This window comes from Eupeodes corollae, chromosome 1 (genome assembly GCF_945859685.1).
Source record: "Eupeodes corollae chromosome 1, idEupCoro1.1, whole genome shotgun sequence".
Lineage (NCBI taxonomy): Eukaryota > Metazoa > Arthropoda > Insecta > Diptera > Syrphidae > Eupeodes > Eupeodes corollae.
In genome coordinates this window covers 222407696-222426239 of record NC_079147.1, presented here as the reverse complement: position 1 = coordinate 222426239, position 18544 = coordinate 222407696, and the positions used below count along the sequence as shown (strand labels likewise).

The 18544-nt window shown below is 35.0% G+C and overlaps 3 protein-coding genes across 3 annotated transcripts in view; 1 reads left to right on the top strand and 2 right to left on the bottom strand.

Annotated features, from left to right (window-relative positions):
* The window catches only part of LOC129938539 (supporter of activation of yellow protein), a 41007-nt gene extending 33959 nt beyond the window's left edge, over positions 1-7048 (bottom strand). Inside the window, exon 1 of the mRNA XM_056046165.1 lies at positions 6318-7048. The gene's annotated coding sequence lies outside the window, so the exon portion shown is untranslated. The remainder of the gene's footprint in view (positions 1-6317) is intronic.
* A 2926-nt stretch (positions 7049-9974) lies between these two features.
* On the top strand, positions 9975-11260 carry LOC129938544 (N-alpha-acetyltransferase 20). The gene is made up of 6 exons (XM_056046175.1): positions 9975-10146; positions 10229-10344; positions 10409-10538; positions 10598-10734; positions 10806-11074; positions 11163-11260. The coding sequence occupies exons 1-5, from the start codon at positions 10094-10096 to the stop codon at positions 10889-10891; spliced, it is 522 nt and encodes a 173-aa protein (XP_055902150.1). The 5' UTR covers positions 9975-10093; the 3' UTR covers positions 10892-11074; positions 11163-11260.
* A 3814-nt stretch (positions 11261-15074) lies between these two features.
* LOC129938541 (protein crooked neck) lies at positions 15075-17420 on the bottom strand. Its single transcript, XM_056046168.1, has 2 exons — positions 17284-17420; positions 15075-17228 (listed from the first exon to the last, which is right to left on the bottom strand). The coding sequence occupies exons 1-2, from the start codon at positions 17317-17319 to the stop codon at positions 15129-15131; spliced, it is 2136 nt and encodes a 711-aa protein (XP_055902143.1). The 5' UTR covers positions 17320-17420; the 3' UTR covers positions 15075-15128.
* Positions 17421-18544: the final 1124 nt, after the last annotated feature.

Here is an 18544-nt window from a genome sequence, read left to right as displayed (position 1 = left end):
AAAGTTCGTCGGCGTTAATTGGAACATTTCGCGTTGGAATCTGGCCATAGGCTATAAAACTAAATTTTAGTCATTTGTTGGCACATTTTTGATATGTTTTAAATACATAAATAGTAGTTTTCTGTTTACTTGTATAAGGTTTGTTTTTAGCAACTTTTAATTTCATGTATAGTCATTGACAACCATATTAAAAACTAAAAACTGTTACTCTAAATAAATAAACTTGTTTGTGTTTTGAGAAAACTGCATAAGTTTGTAATTTAAACTATTTTTAGCATAAATTTAGCACATTTTAGTCCTAATAAATTTTGTAATCCGTTTAGTTGAACAAAAGTGCACTTATCGAGGTAATCCGTTATTTGCTAATATCTATTTATCAAATAAATCAAAATGTAGTTAAATAGTTATGGCAAAAGGTCAATGTGCTCAGAAGATAAAAGAAAAAGAATTGTACTGATGAAAGACAAGGATTCTAATTTTAGAAGAAAATTTAGCACTTGTATGGAGATTTTTGCATCATAATGACCCTAAGAGCACATCACAACTTGTGAAGAATTGCTTAGAGGTCAATAAAATTATCGTTCTAATGTGGCCAGCGCAATCACCCGTTCTTAACCCGATCGAAAACTTATGGAATGATGAGGAACATCAAATTGAAAAAAGAAAGGCGAAAAATTGCAACAATTATGACAGTTCATCAAGATGCATTCCAAGACAACGATGTGTGGCTCTGGTTGAAAGTTTGGCTAGAAGTAGTGATGTCATAAAAAACAAAGGAATCCCTACCAAATACTGAATCTTATCCATCTAAAACTTAAAGTGTGCTAAACAAATGTACAGATAAAAGAAGTTGTTTAAACGAAGGTTTCAATTCCTTTTTTACAAGTATAATTTGTACAATGTTCTTTGCGGTAAAAACATATATTCAACCATATTGCATATACATAAAATAAACTTGCAGCTTTCAGTGCAGAAAAAAACAGATTTTTCATTTCATAAAATAAGTGTGCTACCACTGTAAGCCGTGTTCCTTAAGAATTCCATATACATAAGTACCTATACGTATAGTACAGTGAGAAACTGCAAACAGTCCGCTTTTTTATTTTATGGCCGACACAATTATACATTGATCAGAATACATAATTTTAAACATCCAACAGCATGTATCAATCCTTATTCCATGATATCACAGCTGAACTAAGGACAAATCATTGGAATATTGTATTCACCGACGTATCTAAAGTCCAAGAAAGCACCTCCTTTGCATCAACGTACGAAAACGATTCCCTAATATCCATAGGGGTATTGGATAATACCGCTTCCATTTTCACAGCTGAGGCGACAGCTATTTTACAAACAGCAAGGATTATCGCCAAAATTATTGGCAAATTTGTGATTTGCTCTAACAGTCAGTCGGTGCTTCATGCAATTCAAAACCCCAATAATACGACAAATATTATCAGTAGATTAAGATACCAACTAACAAACCACACTAACAAGTTGAAACTTATGTGGATACCGGGCCATGTAGGAATTTTGGGTAACGAGCATGCTGATAAAGCAGCTAATGATGCTCATCTTTCCCCAGTCAAACTGGTCAAATTGCTGACGAAACGTGATGTGTTACGAGAAGTGCAAAACAAAGAACAAAAACTTACTGACTGGAACAACTATTCAAACTCATACAAATTCATCAATCTCACCAAACCCAAACCGATCTACCCAATCACCACCTCGAAGCAGATGAATACCGTTTTTGTCAGATTACGGCTGGGACACACAACACTCACACACCAACACCTTTTAAAAAAAGAAAGTCCACCAACCTGCCCTCACTGCCAATCACGGATAGACATTAAATGCATCCTAGGAAAAGATATATGTAAACCCTTGACTTCCAACACCAGCGTTAACAACACATCATCCTTAACAACAGAAATCCTAAATAACTTTAATCCAGAAAACATTAAACAAGTATATAACTTCATAAAATTAAATAACTTTCAAATTTGATTTGAAACTATATGAAGCACAAAATGTAAATTTAAAACTACCATTAATTTATTTATGTACATATTTACAAAATTAAAATTAAACGTATTTTCTTTTTAAATTAAGAGTCAGTAGCCCCAGGCAGCTAGTGCTCGTTTCTATTAACATGTACATTTTAATTTAATGTTAATAAACTATAATAATAATAACAAAAAAAAGCACAAAGTTACAGTTAATGCGGATCGCTACCGTCACATGATTGAGACCTTCCTCCAACCAAACTTAAATCAGTTTACAAGGAACCACAAAGAAGTCTGGTTCCAACAAGATAGAGCCACAGCACACACTTCACGGCGTTCACTAATCATTTTGAGATAGAGGTATTTCCAGGGCATCTTCTTTCACGAGGAGACATTACCTGGCCACCAAGGTCCCCCGATTTATCACCTTGTGATTTTTTTCTTTGAGAACATTTAAAAGCCCAAGTCTACACTCATCGCCCAACATCTTTGGAAGCACTTAAGGAGGCAATCACTCAAGAAGTGGCAGCCATTACACCACAAATGACTCGACAAGCAATGGAAAATATGGGAGATCTTTTTGCCGGACCCTGTATAACCTAACTCTTTGCAAAATAACAATTAAATATAATCAGATAACATAAAGAATACTATATTTTTATTTAGCTCTACGATTAAATTATACGAACAATATTAAAACGACGCGACGAGCAGAAACTCAAAGATCGATTTTATGCTAAGCGTTCAAAACCAGAATAACAAGTAAGATTGAATTTTCTTATCTTTATGTTTTATTAGGTCTTTTCAAGATACTTTTTTGGTTTTTATGCACCAATGTGGTCATACTTTTGTTACAAAACTTATACAGCTAAGAGGTTGGTGCATCAAAAACGCGTTGGTGTAGGAGAAATTACACAGCTTTTAATGGCACCAACACGATGTATAATGCGTGACAGCGTCGATAGTTTTTTTATTCAAAAGTTCAGCAAGAGTTGTCAATTGTATCAACGATTATATTTGAGACTCAAGCAAACGTCAAAATTATATCCGCAGTTGGATCCTACTTCTACTTTTATCTACAGTGAAAAGTTTATATTTGTAATACGGGTGAAATCGTACTTCACTACGGACATTTTTTTTTCCAAAAAAAAACGCATCTAGGGTGATTTTACAAAAGTTGGTTATCTCGATGACATCAACCAATACATTTTTCAAAACAATGGAAAGTCCTTTATTAAGTCACCCAATTTCAATTCTTCAATTTGAATACAAGTTATTAAAAAACAAAATTAGTTCTTAAAACGTCAGTCCTTTGGGAGGTCACAACCCCGAAAACCAACAAACAAGTGACTGTCTGTTGAAGATTATCATTGATTTGAGAAAACTTATCAATTTAATACAATCTGTGATGTACATATGTATATATGTACATACATAGTTCTCCACTTTATTTAAAAAAATAAGAAATTTTGTGTTCAGTTTCATTGGTCAGTCCGTTGTGTGTTATTTAAATTTGAAATTCGTGCGAAATATCACCGACTCAACGTCAAATCTCAATTTGAATTTTAATGTTGATACTAAAGTTAGTTGCGGGTCGTACAATTTGACGGTCTCCATAACTGTACCAGAGTTTGGGTTATGTTTGTTGTCTATACACGTGCTAAGCCAGTCAACCCGTCAGTCCTATGGTGATTCGTTATTTTTTTGTTAATCATCTAGAGTTTATTTTTATTTATTCATATTAGACTTAGATTTGTAAAAATGTAATTTTTTGATATTCGAAATTACAAAAAAAAACATTAGTCCTGATTGTAATCTAAAATTTTGTCTTTTTCGTCAGTGTCTATGGCGTCAGCCTATTGTTATTGTTCTTCATTTCATGTACGTTAGTACTTTTAAGGTGAATATTTTTAGATTTTGTTTATATTGTTTGTTGATTACTTAAGTAAGACTACGCGAAAGTAGTAAAAGTTAAGTGAATAACGTTACGTTAAATGTTAAAAGTCTGTTTTGAAAATTGATATAGTATTTTCTCCCAGTATTACATATTTATAATTATTAAGTGATTTTAAGTGATCATTATTAAATCCTAAGAGATTTTTACTAATTTGTATTAAATTTCATTATAATACTTTCAAAACTGTGTATAACATGTATCAGTACTATGTTCCCACGTCAGTCAAATTCTGAAATGTTTAAATATCTTACGAGGTATTCAAAAAAGTGACTGGCCCGTTTGGGAACAATATACCTATTAATTAGAATAGCTATCATATACATCCGAATTTGTAGAAGTTTGATTTAATAACTATCGTAAAACAAATATACTCAAAAGTTACCCAACTTTTGTATAATCACCCTCTATTATTATATTTTTATTTAAAAGTATTTCATTTTTTTTTTAATAACCTTTATTTGAAAAATTGCATACTTCTAATAAACACTGAATTTATAACTAACTTAAAAAAAACGTTAGGTGGCCGGGTCGAATGCTAGTGCCTGTAATCTACTCAACATCATTGAAATAGTATTTATTTGAAACTTTAAATATTTTGGGCATCTAGCTAGTTGTCAAATATCTGGAAAAAGACTCTTTTTATAAAATTTTATAACCAGTTTTTTTTTCTGAACAGAGGTTAATTGTAATAATGTAATTTATACTATACATATTTATCATCTTATATATTTTGTGAACCCTTAGTTAGTATACTTAAATGTAGTCATTAAGCTTTTATGATGAGCAAAATCTTTTAAAGCGTCAAATATCATTAAATGTGATAAGGAAAAGTCAACAATAATTAAAGATTGAAACAAAAATAAATAGTATTTTGCTTAGGTAAGTACCTAGTTACTATCTTGATCTGTAATCCATATTCATAGTAAAATGTTTATTTTTATTAAATGGTAAGGTACCTTCCTATAAAACAACGCTTTATTAATTTTTTAATTTATCCAAAACTATTAATTTTTATTTTAGTTTTTCACAACAAAACATTAAGCAGATACCTTTTCGTTTATTGATTCACTTCAAACTATAAAAACAACACAAATTTAGGCGGAGAAATAAAATATGTACCTACTCCTCACCTACCTACAAAAACATACAAAATACAACGAATATCAAGATACGAGTACGAGTGCAGGATTAGAAGCATGTGCGAGATGTAGAGAGAAGAAAAAGAAAACTGCCAGCGAAATATCTACTTTAACTTCAGCTGCTCTTGATGTATTCGTGTTGGAAGCCAAATGTGTAATGAACCCGCTGGCAGGAGACGAACTCCGATCAGGGCAGCGAACAGCGATTAAAATCATCATTATACTTCACAAATCGTTGCGCGCGAAAAAACTTGAGATACATTTTTTGTTTTTTTTTTTTTTTTTTGTTTTTCAAAACATTTAGGTATTTATTTTAAGAATATATAAACAGCAAAGAGACGATGGCGATGGCGGCCAATTGGGTGATTTCAACTCGATGAGATTCCAGAGATTGCAGTAAAGTTCATGTCATGATGAAGATAAATAGTTAAACAAAAAAGGCGGAAAAACAACAAATTGGAACCTTTAGCTTTGTGGGCAATAACAATAAAAAGAAAGAATATTCCCTTTCCAAACATACATACTTAGACGTGTTGACTTAAAATACAAATTAATAAATAACCCAACCAAGTACATAGCAGTTGATTGCTTTTTGGTTTTGCTTGCCATATCATGTATTTTATAGGTATGTGCTATGTGGGTACCTACATAAAATTGAAGTACAACAACAACAACAATAAAATAACATATTTGCCTCAGTAGTGGATTTGTTCTGTCTTCTGTCATGTAGGCAGACGGCAAAACATGAACACCATGTTTTTCTCTTTCTATCCCGTTGTATGTCGTCCCAAATGTCTGTATAATTTAACATCAGCCATTTGCAATAAAAAAGAAAATGCAAATTATTAAAGAATTATGCACGAAAATTTAAAATTTACACAATTTTGAAAATAAAAACCAAACAAAGTTATCATTATCATCCTTTCGAATCGCACCCAGAGCCAGACATAAAATTTCAAGCGAAAACTCGTAGCGGGCGAATTCCTTGTTCGCGCTATAAGAAACGAAGGCGAAGCACATAGCACAACCAAACCAACAACGACGACAAGATACGAGAACGAGTCAACAGCCAACGACCATGTTCTCGATCTCGATTTTGTTCAACTTCGATTGCCTTATGCCTATTGCCAGCCATCCGGGGAGGGAGATTAAGTTTAAATCAAATTCGGATTTCTGTCCGAAAAACTAATGAAATTGTTGCAAACTTACCCGCGAATTCTGTTTGAATTAGTTTTACACTATTTTCCAGGATCTTTTCCTGCTCTCACACGCCGCGGTAACAAGATTTTATGCAATAACCTAACCACAAAACGGATGGAATTTCTGGTGTCGTTTTTTTCTTTTTTGTTCCTTCGTTCTGAATTTTTAAAAACTCAGCCAGCTGCCGTATTTGCTGGTCGAAATAAAGACACGATATTCTTCAGCATTAGTTTATTAGTTTTAGTTTTCACGTAGCACACGCTTAGTGTTTAGTTCCCTTTAGCGATTATTATTTTTATTTGTAAGTTTATTGTTTAATAAATACAATTAGAAATTAATTTAATGAGAAAAAACCTCATACGATTGAGTATGACGTTTTCTATTTTAAGTTCGCGCTGCTGAGAAGCTTGTATTGCTGCTGTGCCCCACTTTGAGCGAGCCACCACACAGCGAACGACACAAATGAATTTGAAGAAAAAATAAAAAACTTAAATTCGTGGGGAATTTTTTGATATTCGTAATGTTTTTTTCCTCTTCTCGGATTTCCTGTACTTGTTAAAATATTCACAATCCGTCACTTGAATTATTTATAATTATTTTTATCAATTCACATTTAATTAGGACGTTGCACGGGAGAATCTTATTGTAAAAATTAAAAAGAAAAAACTCGAAGAGAAAACTATCCACTCAGAAAAACTACCCGGCGGACAAAAGGCTTGTTTTGTACGCCATTTTTGAAACGCAATTGAGCAATTTTGTGAGCTAGCGCTATATGAAGTTGTGCAAGATGGAGAGAGATAAGCAGTTGGGCTTTGGATGTACAGCGGTTGCTTTGGGACTTGATGCTGGTCTCTCTGTCGATTCTGGCGCCATTCCATGTGCATTCAATTTCTCTAAAAAGTTGGTGCTAAGGCCTGTTGTTCACTTGTACCTTGTTTACATTAGCTTAAGGGAGATAAGTTTGCATTGGAGACCTGTATTGCATTGAAATCATCTAGAGCTTGTTTTGATTCTCACGCACTGAAGAAGTGAAGTCGAAGTTTGTAAATAAAAATTCTTATGAATTGTTTTTAGTTGCCTTTTGATTAATTAGATATGCGCCAACAGGACAGTTTATCGATTTTTTGCTTTTAATTTGAAATACATAAATTCATCGCATTCTATTTTGTTAAGGACTAACCTTAATTGTCAACTTTTTCAAGATACCTAGGTCTTATAAAAACTGAAACTTGGCATTGGTATGGGAACTTATTTCTACAAAACTTAAATTTTACTTAGAGAAAGTTGAAACAAATAATGACTATTCTTGTATTTCCATTAGAGATACTAACTTTTGCTGTTATTAAAGCTGTAAAGAAATGTGTTTGTTTTCTTTATTAGGTGTTGCAGTATGCATGTTGTATATAACATTTGGATTATATAAAAACTCCTGTAAATTGACGCTTTAATGGTAAAGCCTAGTACATAAGCCTAGTACATACTTCCTCGTGAAGTGAACGTTCGCCAGTTGAGAAAGTGAACTTTTGACATTGCTCACTGGTACACACTTGTGAGTACACGTTGTGAACATGAACAAACCAAATGTCAAAGCTTCACCAACAGTTCCCGTACATTTTGCACGTGAATTGCCCGTGAACGAAAACTCTCCACTTTGTTCTCCACTCAGCTTCACGAGCAAGTTCACGGGTGAACCAAAAACTGAAATTTGTATGGGTTCACGAGATGGTTCACAAGTATGTACTAGGCTATACTTGTGAACCATCTCGTGAACCCATACAAATTTCAGTTTTTGGTTCACCCGTGAACTTGCTCGTGAAGCTGAGTGGAGAACAAAGTGGAGAGTTTTCGTTCACGGGCAATTCACGTGCAAAATGTACGGGAACTGTTGGTGAAGCTGAAGTCAAATGTTCACAACGTGTACTCACAAGTGTGTACCAGTGAGCAATGTCAAAAGTTCACTTTCTCCACTGGCGAACGTTCACTTCACGAGGAAGTATGTACTAGGCTTAAGGCCTGTTCTTCACTTGTACCTTGTTGACATTAGCTAAATGTAGATAAGTTTGCATTGGAGACCTGTATTGCATTGAAATCATCTAGAGCTTGTTTTGATTCTCACGCACTGAAGAAGTGAAGTCGAAGTTTGTGAATAAAAATTCATATGAATTGTTTTTAGTTGCCTTTTGATTAATTAGATATGCGCCAACAGGACAGTTTATCGATTTTTTGCTCTTAATTTGAAAAACATAAATTCATCGCATTCTTTTTTGTTAAGGACTAACCTTAATTGTCAAATTTTTCAAGATACCTAGGTCTTATAAAAACTGAAACTTGGCATTGGTATGGGAACTTATTTCTACAAAACTTAAATTTCACTTAGAGAAAGTTGAAACAAATAATGACTATTCTTGTATTTTCATTAGAGATTCTAACTTTTGCTGTTATTAAAGCTGTCAAGAAATGTGTTTGTTTTCTTTATTAGGTGTTGCAGTATGCATGTTGAATATAACATTTGGATTATCTAAAAACTCCTGTAAATTGACGCTTTAATGGTAAGGATTTAGACGTATTATCAACAAATACTCTACATGAAGATGTCAAACTTTGGAAGTTACTTTGTTTTGCCTACAAGCCAAGTGTACAAGTTCATATTTGGACATTTTGTTTTGTGTCCATGTTTTTATGAGATAAAGAAAACTCAATTTCATTTTTCAATAGCTCGTGAAGGTAATGACGAAACTTGATTTTATTTATACTTATTTTCCAATGCTTCAAATATTATCTTTCTAGAAAAATATTGTAGAGACTTTTCTATGCCTGTGCGTGAACTTCCTCAAACAAAAAAAAAAACAGCAAATTTTAACCCAGGAAACATTTTATATGAGAAAACAAAATTTTCATGTGTCTGTATCTTCATAATTGTAGAGGGAGACAGTTCAAATTCGAAAGCAGAAATTATGAGTGGTAGTGGTAGACCATTTTTACTTTCTATAAAATATTATGACAGTGCAGTGATGCCGCAAGCCTTCACGAAAGTGTAAAGAAATAAATCAAACATCATTAAAATCGCAAAAAAAAATAGTACAATCATCGGAATTTTGTCGGACAATAGAATATAATTGCTTCAAAAGAAAAGACGTGGCAACAATAAGGTGGGTAGTGTTTTTTCATTGTCTTAAAAAGATATTTAAGTTCTATTTATAATTCTTTATAAATAAAAACTTACTAATATTCGATGCATGAAACTCACAATTAAATAAAATTTAAACGACATTCTTGAAACAAAAAAGTCTTAACGAAAAGTAGAAATATAACAAAGTCACAAAATTTGTAAATGAAAAGAAATGTAAGGTTTTGTTACACTTGTTACAATGTGCCAATAATTATGCAAACGATCGATGATGCTATAATACAGACAAAAACGATCGTCTTCACTATATTCTTAATTTTAAAAATGTATTCAAATTTCCTTTATTTAAGGAATGAACACCTTTTTCTTTTTTTTTTTCTATCTCACTAACATACATTACATGTAAATAAACCATTAATTACATCTCTTTTCGAACATAAACAATTTCTATCGAAGTCAGTCCCAACCTTTAAAATGTACTAACACTTAATTTCCTGAACGAAACGCTTGTGTATAAACGTAGCAAAAAAATATTTTACTTGTCAAACATCCCCAATATCCAAAAATACTTCTTCAACATTTTGATTTTGGTTGAAAAAACTATTGTCAACATATTTTTTTAAATCCATTTTAACATAATTAAAATTAATTAAAAACAATGACAACCCTTCGCCCTTTCACTTGTGATGATATGTTCAAGTTCAACAATGTGTTAGTATTCAAAAGATGACCTTAATCTTAACTACACTGCCTCTTTTTTTCTCGAACTTATCCGTTGAACTTTTTCTTACAGGAATTTTGATCCATTGACTGAAACTTACGGACTAACCTTCTACACCCAATATCTGGCACGCTGGCCAGAATACTTTCAAGTCGCCGAATCACCCAGTGGCGAAATAATGGGTTATAGTAAGATTCCCCCTATTAGTTAAATAAAAATTTGTTGTTGAATTTAAAATGTTTACTTAAATAGTAATGGGAAAGTCTGAAGGACCTCGGGAAAATTGGCATGGACATGTGACCTGCTTGACTGTTTCTCCGGACTACCGCCGATTAGGATTGGCTGCACTTTTGATGAACTTCCTTGAAGACGTTTCTGAGAAGTAAGATTGAACTTCACACCTTGAATTTAGTTATAAGTTTCGTCTTCTGCTATTCCCAGAAAACGTGCCTACTTCGTTGATCTCTTCGTGCGAGTGAGCAATAAAGTGGCCATCAATATGTACAGAAACCTGGGCTACATAATCTATCGAACGGTTCTGGAATACTACTCAGGAGATCGAGACGAAGATGCCTACGGTAGTTATCATTCAGCATAATATACTTTCAAAATCTTTACAAATGCATTTATGTATTGTCTTGTCTTCTAGATATGCGAAAGGCTCTGTCGCGGGACGTGGAAAAGAAGTCGGTCATACCATTTACACATCCAGTACGGCTAGAGGATGTTGATTGATATTGAGTTTTCCTGTTTTTCCTTGTTGTCTTGAGTGTCTAACATTTATGCAAAACAAAAAAATGCAATTTAATTCACTAATTTCGTATAAACCTATAATGTCTCATATAATTTTTGTTCTTAATATTCGTTGTTTTATTGCAAGGAACCAGGATTTGTATTTTTCTATCAATTGTAATATGTGTAAGTGTGAAATTAAGTCTCTTTACTTCCTAGTTTTATAAAATTTTATACTTAAACATTCAATAGCCCTTTTTGTTTTCTTTTTCAGATTACACTTGCCGAGTTAAGGAAGTTGACAAACTTTGCAAATTAAATTTAAAAAAAAAAATCAATTATAAGAAGATAATATATTGAATTAAATATTAAGTCTATTGTCTTTCATTTCATTAAACATAACGTTACATGAGTGAACTCTTATTATTATAAATAAAATAGCTTTGAGAACATTAATGCTCTTATAAATTTTACCAAATCCATAGTGTTAACATATTAGCTGAAGCTGGGCTTCCTCATTTAACGGACAGAAGGGACATTCTTACGGCCAAAATAATTACAAAAATAAACTCTTCATACAGAACATCCATTCATCCAGAAGTCACAAATTTTGAATCGAAAGAGATATCAAAGAATCCAAACAACTTTATGTAGGAATTTTAAAAGAAATAAATTTCGGACAAACTACAACCACTCATAAAAAATCTAAATCCAAACGGGGACAGCAATCTATCCCAGCAAATTATCTTTAAAAAAACTAAAGCTATACATCAGACTCAGACTTGGTCAATCCTAGATTACACACAAACACCTGTTCAATAAAGAAGAACCTCCACTCTGCCATCTCTGCGAGGATAACTCCACTCTTACAATGACCCACCTTCTTTCCTGTCCAAAAGTCTCTTCAACCTGGGCAAAACTATCGAAGCAAAACTTGCACCATTTTTTGAAAAATATCAATTTTCAATAACTAAGAAGAACGTGCTTTCATCCGCTTTTGTTATAGTCCATGCTTCTGCACCGTATAGCAGGACGAGGATGATAAGGGTCTTATATAGCAACACTTTGGTCCCTCGAGAGAGGACTTTACCACTCAATTGCTTTCTTACTTTCAAGAAACAGCGGTTGGCAAGAGCTATTGTACGTCTCGGAGCCTAGGTAGACGAAGTCCTTCACTACCTCAAAAGTAACGTCTGTCTATGGTGGGGTTTTCACCAAGACGTCGGTGTTGTATGTATGTCCTTTCTTGACAACATCATGTACTTTGTTTTGCCTCACAAAAGCCCCATTGACATCACGCTGAGTTTTTCCGATTATGTCAATGTCATCAGCATATGTCAGTAATTGGACAGACTTTTGAAAGATAGTGCCTCTAGTGTTGACGTGTGAGCTCTGCACTTTTCTTTTAAGCACGATGTTAAAAAAATAACATGACAGCGCACCTTGTCTAAAACCTTTTTTGACATCGAAAGGTTCTGTTAAGTTGTTTCCAACCTTTATGGAGCAGCGTGAATTATCCATGGTCATCCTGCATAAACGGACGAGTTTGGCAGGGATGCCAAAACTCGATATGGCTCTATACACCTCGTCCCTATAGATATTGTCATATGCGACCTTGAAATCGATGAAAAGATGGTGGGTGTCGATTTGTTGTTCTTGGGTTTTTTCCAGGATCTGCCGTAATGTGAATATTTGATCAAGTGTAGACTTTCCTGGTCTAAAACCACATTGATAAGGACCTATTAGGTTGTTGACGATGGGCTTAAGACGTTCACATATTACGTCAGAGAAGATTTTGAAGATGCGATGTTAAGTAGACTGATTTCTCTATAGTTGGTGCAGTTAAGAGGGTCCCCTTTTTCAGGATCGGGCAAACAATACTGAGGTTCCATTTATCGGGCATGCTTTCTTCCGATAATATCTTACAGATAAGTGGGTACATGCTCCTAACCAACTTATATCCAGCTGCTTTAAAGAGCTCGGCATTCTACCCATTCGCTCCAGCGGCTTTCTTAACTTCAGCTTAGATATGGCAATCTTTAATTTGTCTAAGTCAGGAGGACGGGATTGTTGGCTTTCGTCGTCTATGTTGAATAGATCATTCTGCCTGATAGCGGAATTCAGTTCGTCGTCGCCGGTATACAGTCTGCAGAAGTGGTCCTTCCATATCCTCAGCATTGACTGCGGTTCCACTATGATGTTTCCACTTTCGTCTTTGCAGCTTTCGGTTCTAGGTTTATGTGCCTTTCAATTTCGTTTCACCTGTTCATAAAACCTTCGAACTTCATTCCTGCTTTTAAACCTCTCAACATCTTCTACCACACGCTTCTCATGCCCTCTCTTTTTCCTTCTGAGAAGTCGGTGTTCATCTCGCCTCTTCTGCTAATAGAGCTCATGAACAGCTCTCGTCCTTTTATGCAGCGCTGTTCGTATTAGCAGTTAAATGAAAGACATTTATAAGTTATTTTTCTTTCAAATAATGGACATTAAAATAGACACAGAGACTGTTGCTAAGAGTAAAACCAAATTAAAACAACAACATGCATTAGAAGTAGTTTAGACTTTCTCATTCAGAATAACATGTTTTTTTTTTTTGCTTCTTGATTGCTTGGAGATGAACCGTTCCATAGGTATCACTTTGTTTTTGGTGGACATTCGAATAGAAACACATTGGAACACAGATGTTAATATTTAACTAGTATCAAAAATATTAGTTTTAAATATTTTTTTTATTTAGGAAGTAGGAAGTAAAATCAAATTATTTTAATAATATTACAATTAATTCGAAGGATAATATAGCTCGCGGTAAGCATACATAAGTGAGCCAAAAAACAGAGGAGAAAACCAAGCAAAACACAACCCCAAGAGAAGACTGAAAGATAATTTGCGACTCAAACAAAGATCCTTACAATTATTTAAGGGGAAAAAAAACTACAGCTTCCAATAACATCCAGAACTGTTCGTAGAGGACTTATTGCACCTAACTTGCTCAGAAGGATCGGAAGAATGGTGCATTTTCTAAGGAAAAGAAAATATAACAACGCGGTTTAAATTCGACCGTGATTATTTTCATCGCAGTGAGCCAGAAGGAGGTAAAAAGTGGAGGATTGTTTCGTTGATGGGCGAAAAGAAGATAAATTTGTTCGGAAGTGATGGCAGACTGAATCCAAACTATATCCAGAAAAAGTGGCGGCAGTATCATACTTTGGGTTTAATTTTCTTGGTATGGCGTTGGACCAATACATTTAATTGAGGGTAAAATGGACCAAAATATGAAGGTGAATATCATGTAGGATACGATGCTGCCTTATGCGGACGAGAACCTGCCTCTTAAATGTGTTCTACAGCACGACAACGACCCTTAGCAATAGTATTTTAAAGACAAAAAAAAAACTGCGTATTGGATTGGCCATCCTAATTGCCTGACTTAAATCAAATAGATTATTTTGGGGGATATTTAAAATGTGCGGTTGGGAACCATTTAACAAAAAATAAAGCCAAACTGTGGAGTATGGTTCAACAGGAGTGGTACAATATTTCAATTGACATTGTCCAACAGATGTCATACTGTAATTAAAGCTAAGGGCCAGGCTATTTGTATCTATTTTAATGTCCACGAAATTCGTTCCAATTATGATTTAAAAATATTGTATGTTATAATTTTAATAAAATTAATGGGTAATTTTAGTTTGAAAGAAAAAAATAAGAAAATGAAGACCAAACTTGAAAAAAAAAATATTTTTAAGTCAATAAAAAAATGAACTTTTAAAACTGTATTTGGTGTTTTTATGTTCATATCTGTATTTAGTTCTTATCTTTTACCGGATTTAGAAAAATATCCAGTTACATTTCTGCCCACTTGCAATGAAACCGTAATATTCATGCTTTCAAGAATGCTCATCAAAATACCCTCGAGCTCCACTTCAGTCGTGTCAAGTACAGAGATTCGTTCTTTAGCCATACTACGCGAATGTGAAATGCTGTACCACACTCTGTCTTTCCTTAGGAATTCAACCTCCTCAAACCCACATTCCCTTTCATAATGCTCACACTTGAGTGTGTGCTTATTATTAAAAAAAAGGAAGTTCTTTATATAAAGAATAAAGGAAACGTTTATCGAAGGGGTATCGACTGATTCCTTGGCTTTTTTTTTTTAAAACTCGACAAAATTTGAAACAGTCACAAATGTATTCTTTCATTTATTTTTAAAAAAATCTTAAAATAAATACGCACTTTTATCTTAATCCGCTTTATTTTGCTGTAACATTTCTTCATCTTCGCTCCCGCTCTCACTTGTAGATGACTCACTCCTATTACCCTCGTCGTCCGCATCATTGGTTTTTGGCAGCTCTTCTGGAACAATTTCTTTTTGTTTTTTCCACATTTTCGCGGCGGCAAGAAGTTTCAGATTAGGTCTAGACATTTCATCTTCAGGGAAGATGTAATCGAACACTTCCTCCCAGCCTTCTTCTGCACCAGTATCTGATATGATCTTCTGACGCTTCTTAACTCTACGCGGCATCTTCTCCATCACCTTCTCCAGAGTGTCACCATTTCCGCTTTCCTTTTCAAAGTCTCCCCATGCTTCCAACAACAGAACTCTAGATTCTTTGTCCCCAGTTTGCCGCAAGGTGTCGTTGGCTCGCTCATAGACTCGCCTCGCTAGCCTAACATTCATATCTTGATCGTCATCTTCACTGCCCTCATTTGACGACAATTCGAACTTTGCATATGACATCCACACTTTGACATGATGCGTTCGCTCCAAAAGCCGTTCGTAGAGCTGACGTGCTAGCTCCGTCTCACCTTGAGCTACTTCAAAATCAATATAAGCCTTCCAGAGCAGTTCTGGCATATCTAGTCGTGGCTGTTGAACGGCTAATTCAAAAATTCCTCGAGCACGGTCGGTGTCTCCGAGAAGATTCTCGAGTTCGGCGAACTTCATCCAAGTCACACAATTTTCGGGACCGAACTCGAGGAACTTCTCATACAGAATACGACATCGATCGAATTCACGAAGTTGGATTTCCAACTCAATATACCCACGAAAGAGCTTGTCGCGCGGGCACATACCTATTGACATTCCAAGGGTTTTTCGGGCTTGTTGCAATTGTTTGCAACGGATTTCAAATTGTGCATACAGGAGCCACACTTTACTGAAGGTGAAAATTTTGTGAGGTATCAGCTCCAAGCAAGTGCGGTAGATTTGTCTAGTTCGGTTCTCATCTTCGGTTTCCAGTTCCTCAAAAAGGGCGTAGTTTATCCAAAGATAGATGTACCGCCGCCACAGGTTCTTTTCCTTTCCCGGCGGCACATTGGCGATGGCTCGTTCATAGGTCTCTCGAATATTGGCAAAATCACCCTCGCCTTCAATCAAACGCAAATAATCAAACCATGCATCGTAATTTTGGGGGTTTTCAGCAACTTCCTGCTCGTATTGAAACTTTCTCTTAGAAACAATAACATCCTCGATGCCTGCTCTGTCGCCATATTTTTTCTCGTGGATTGTATACGCTTTGTAAAGCTCTTTTGTTCTTTCTTTGGGCAAATGGTCCAGGGCATACTTGTAGATGACCCTAGCCCTGTCGTGCTCCTTCTGGTTCTCTTCGAATTTTGCAAACGCAATGAAAAGTCTTTCATCGATGTACTCATCACCGAAAAACTCAACACCACGCTCGTATACTGACCGAGCGCCCCGGATATACCCATGGTTCTCCTCGAACCGAGCGAACTTGATCCAGTTCTTCACGTCTGGATGGACGTAGACGAACCTCTCATAGATCGTACGAGCTCTATCGATTTCTTTATACCGTAGTTCAAAGTTTACATAAGTTTGCCAAGCTTGTTCCTCTGGCTGCCACTCCATCCAACGCTCGAACACTGCCCTCGCTCCGGCCACATTCTCTAACATCTCTTCCATATAAGTGTACTTGTACCAAAACTGATTCACTCGGGGCATTATGACGACCGCACGATCCCACAAATTTCTAGCATGGTTGACTTGTTTGTTCTTCATCTCCATTTCGGCGTATTTCAGCCAAATGGTAATGTTGCGGTGGTCGTTGTCGAGGGCACGTTCCCAGATCGAACGAGCTCTCTGAATTTCCTTCTGTGACTCCTCCCATTGAGCGTACTTTATCCAATGGCTGACTACCATGCGATTCTTGCGAAGAGCATCTTCGAATCCTTTGCGCTTCCGTTGCTGGTAATCGGCTAACTCAGCTGGATCTGAAATTTTTTGCTTTGGCGGAGGTGGAAGAATTTCCAGATCACGTTCCTTAGCCTCACGGAGCAATTGCTCTGCGGTGATTTGCACCTCAGCTGGGGCTTTGTTTTTTACCTAGAGAGGAAGAATTCTTGAAGAAATTGAATTGTTTTTGATTTTATTTACATACCTTTGCCACTTTGGGCATTTTCTGTGATTTCTCCATTATTTATTGAGCTTTTATTTAATTTAAATTTAATAGAATAGAAACTAAACGATTACGAAGAAAACAATTTTATATTTTATGCAGCAGCTCTGGCTTTGTGTTTTGACGTTTGAAAATGACAAATATATAAATGACAGCGTGATTTTGTGTTGCATACTTTTTAGATACACTACTGTGCTGTCGTTTCAAACTGGAAGGTATGCAATTAGAGTGTCAAGTACTCTTGGGCCTTACACCAACTAGGCAACTTAAACTTGCACATCGAAGCATGGACAGTTTTAAGTTGCTCATGTGTTGTTTCGAGAGCTTATCTATAGTGACATTCGGTAATTAAAAACGAACCAATATTTTAACTTTCACGAACTATATAATTCATGTGACTAAAATGCGAACAATTTTTATTACTTAACTTTCTTATTATATCGTTATCCCACAAATAATTTTGTTTTTGAAAAGGTGCTAGCAGCTACTTTGCGTAAATTTGTCTGAAAATATCACATGTCCATTGATGATGTGAGATTTTTTTATGAATTTCCATACAAAAATATAAGCAGTAAAAGAATCTTGTATCAAGTGTTGTTTTGGTATTTGGCAAGCCAAATCTGTTGTGAAATCTGCTTTCAAATCTGTTGTGTTTTGTTTGTTAAAGTAAAAAGTTTTTATAATAACTAATTACTAAGGACTTTCGTTGTTTTCAAAACTGAAAACTTAAAAATTACAAAATGTTAAAAGTTCTGCCAACATTATTTTTATTAGAGAAGACTTATTGCAGAGGGAAGTAGCTTCGCAGTTGGAGATATCGAATTACTGCGTTCAACGTTGAGCAACTCGCTCGAACCGGAATTCTTGAGGATGTACTATTGTCAGAGCGGCCTAAAACTACAACTTAACAAGAAGATCTGTTAATAATAACAACAAGCAAACGAAAAAGATGAAAAACACAATCGAAAATAAGTGCAAAAGCAAATAAAACACGGGAGAAACCGTTGTTTTTGATAACGGTCACACGTAGGCTAGATGATTCTGCAACATTTCGACGAGATTGATTTCATAAACCAATTCTTCAACCAGGCAAGCTGAAAAATAGGTCTAAAAGCATAGGGAAGAAGATTTTAGCAGAGGTTAATCTAGCGATGAATTTAAGTTCGAGATATTTGGCATAAAACGGAAGGTTTTCGTTCGATGCAGCGCTGAACAAGAGAAGCTTACTGAAAAATAAAATAAA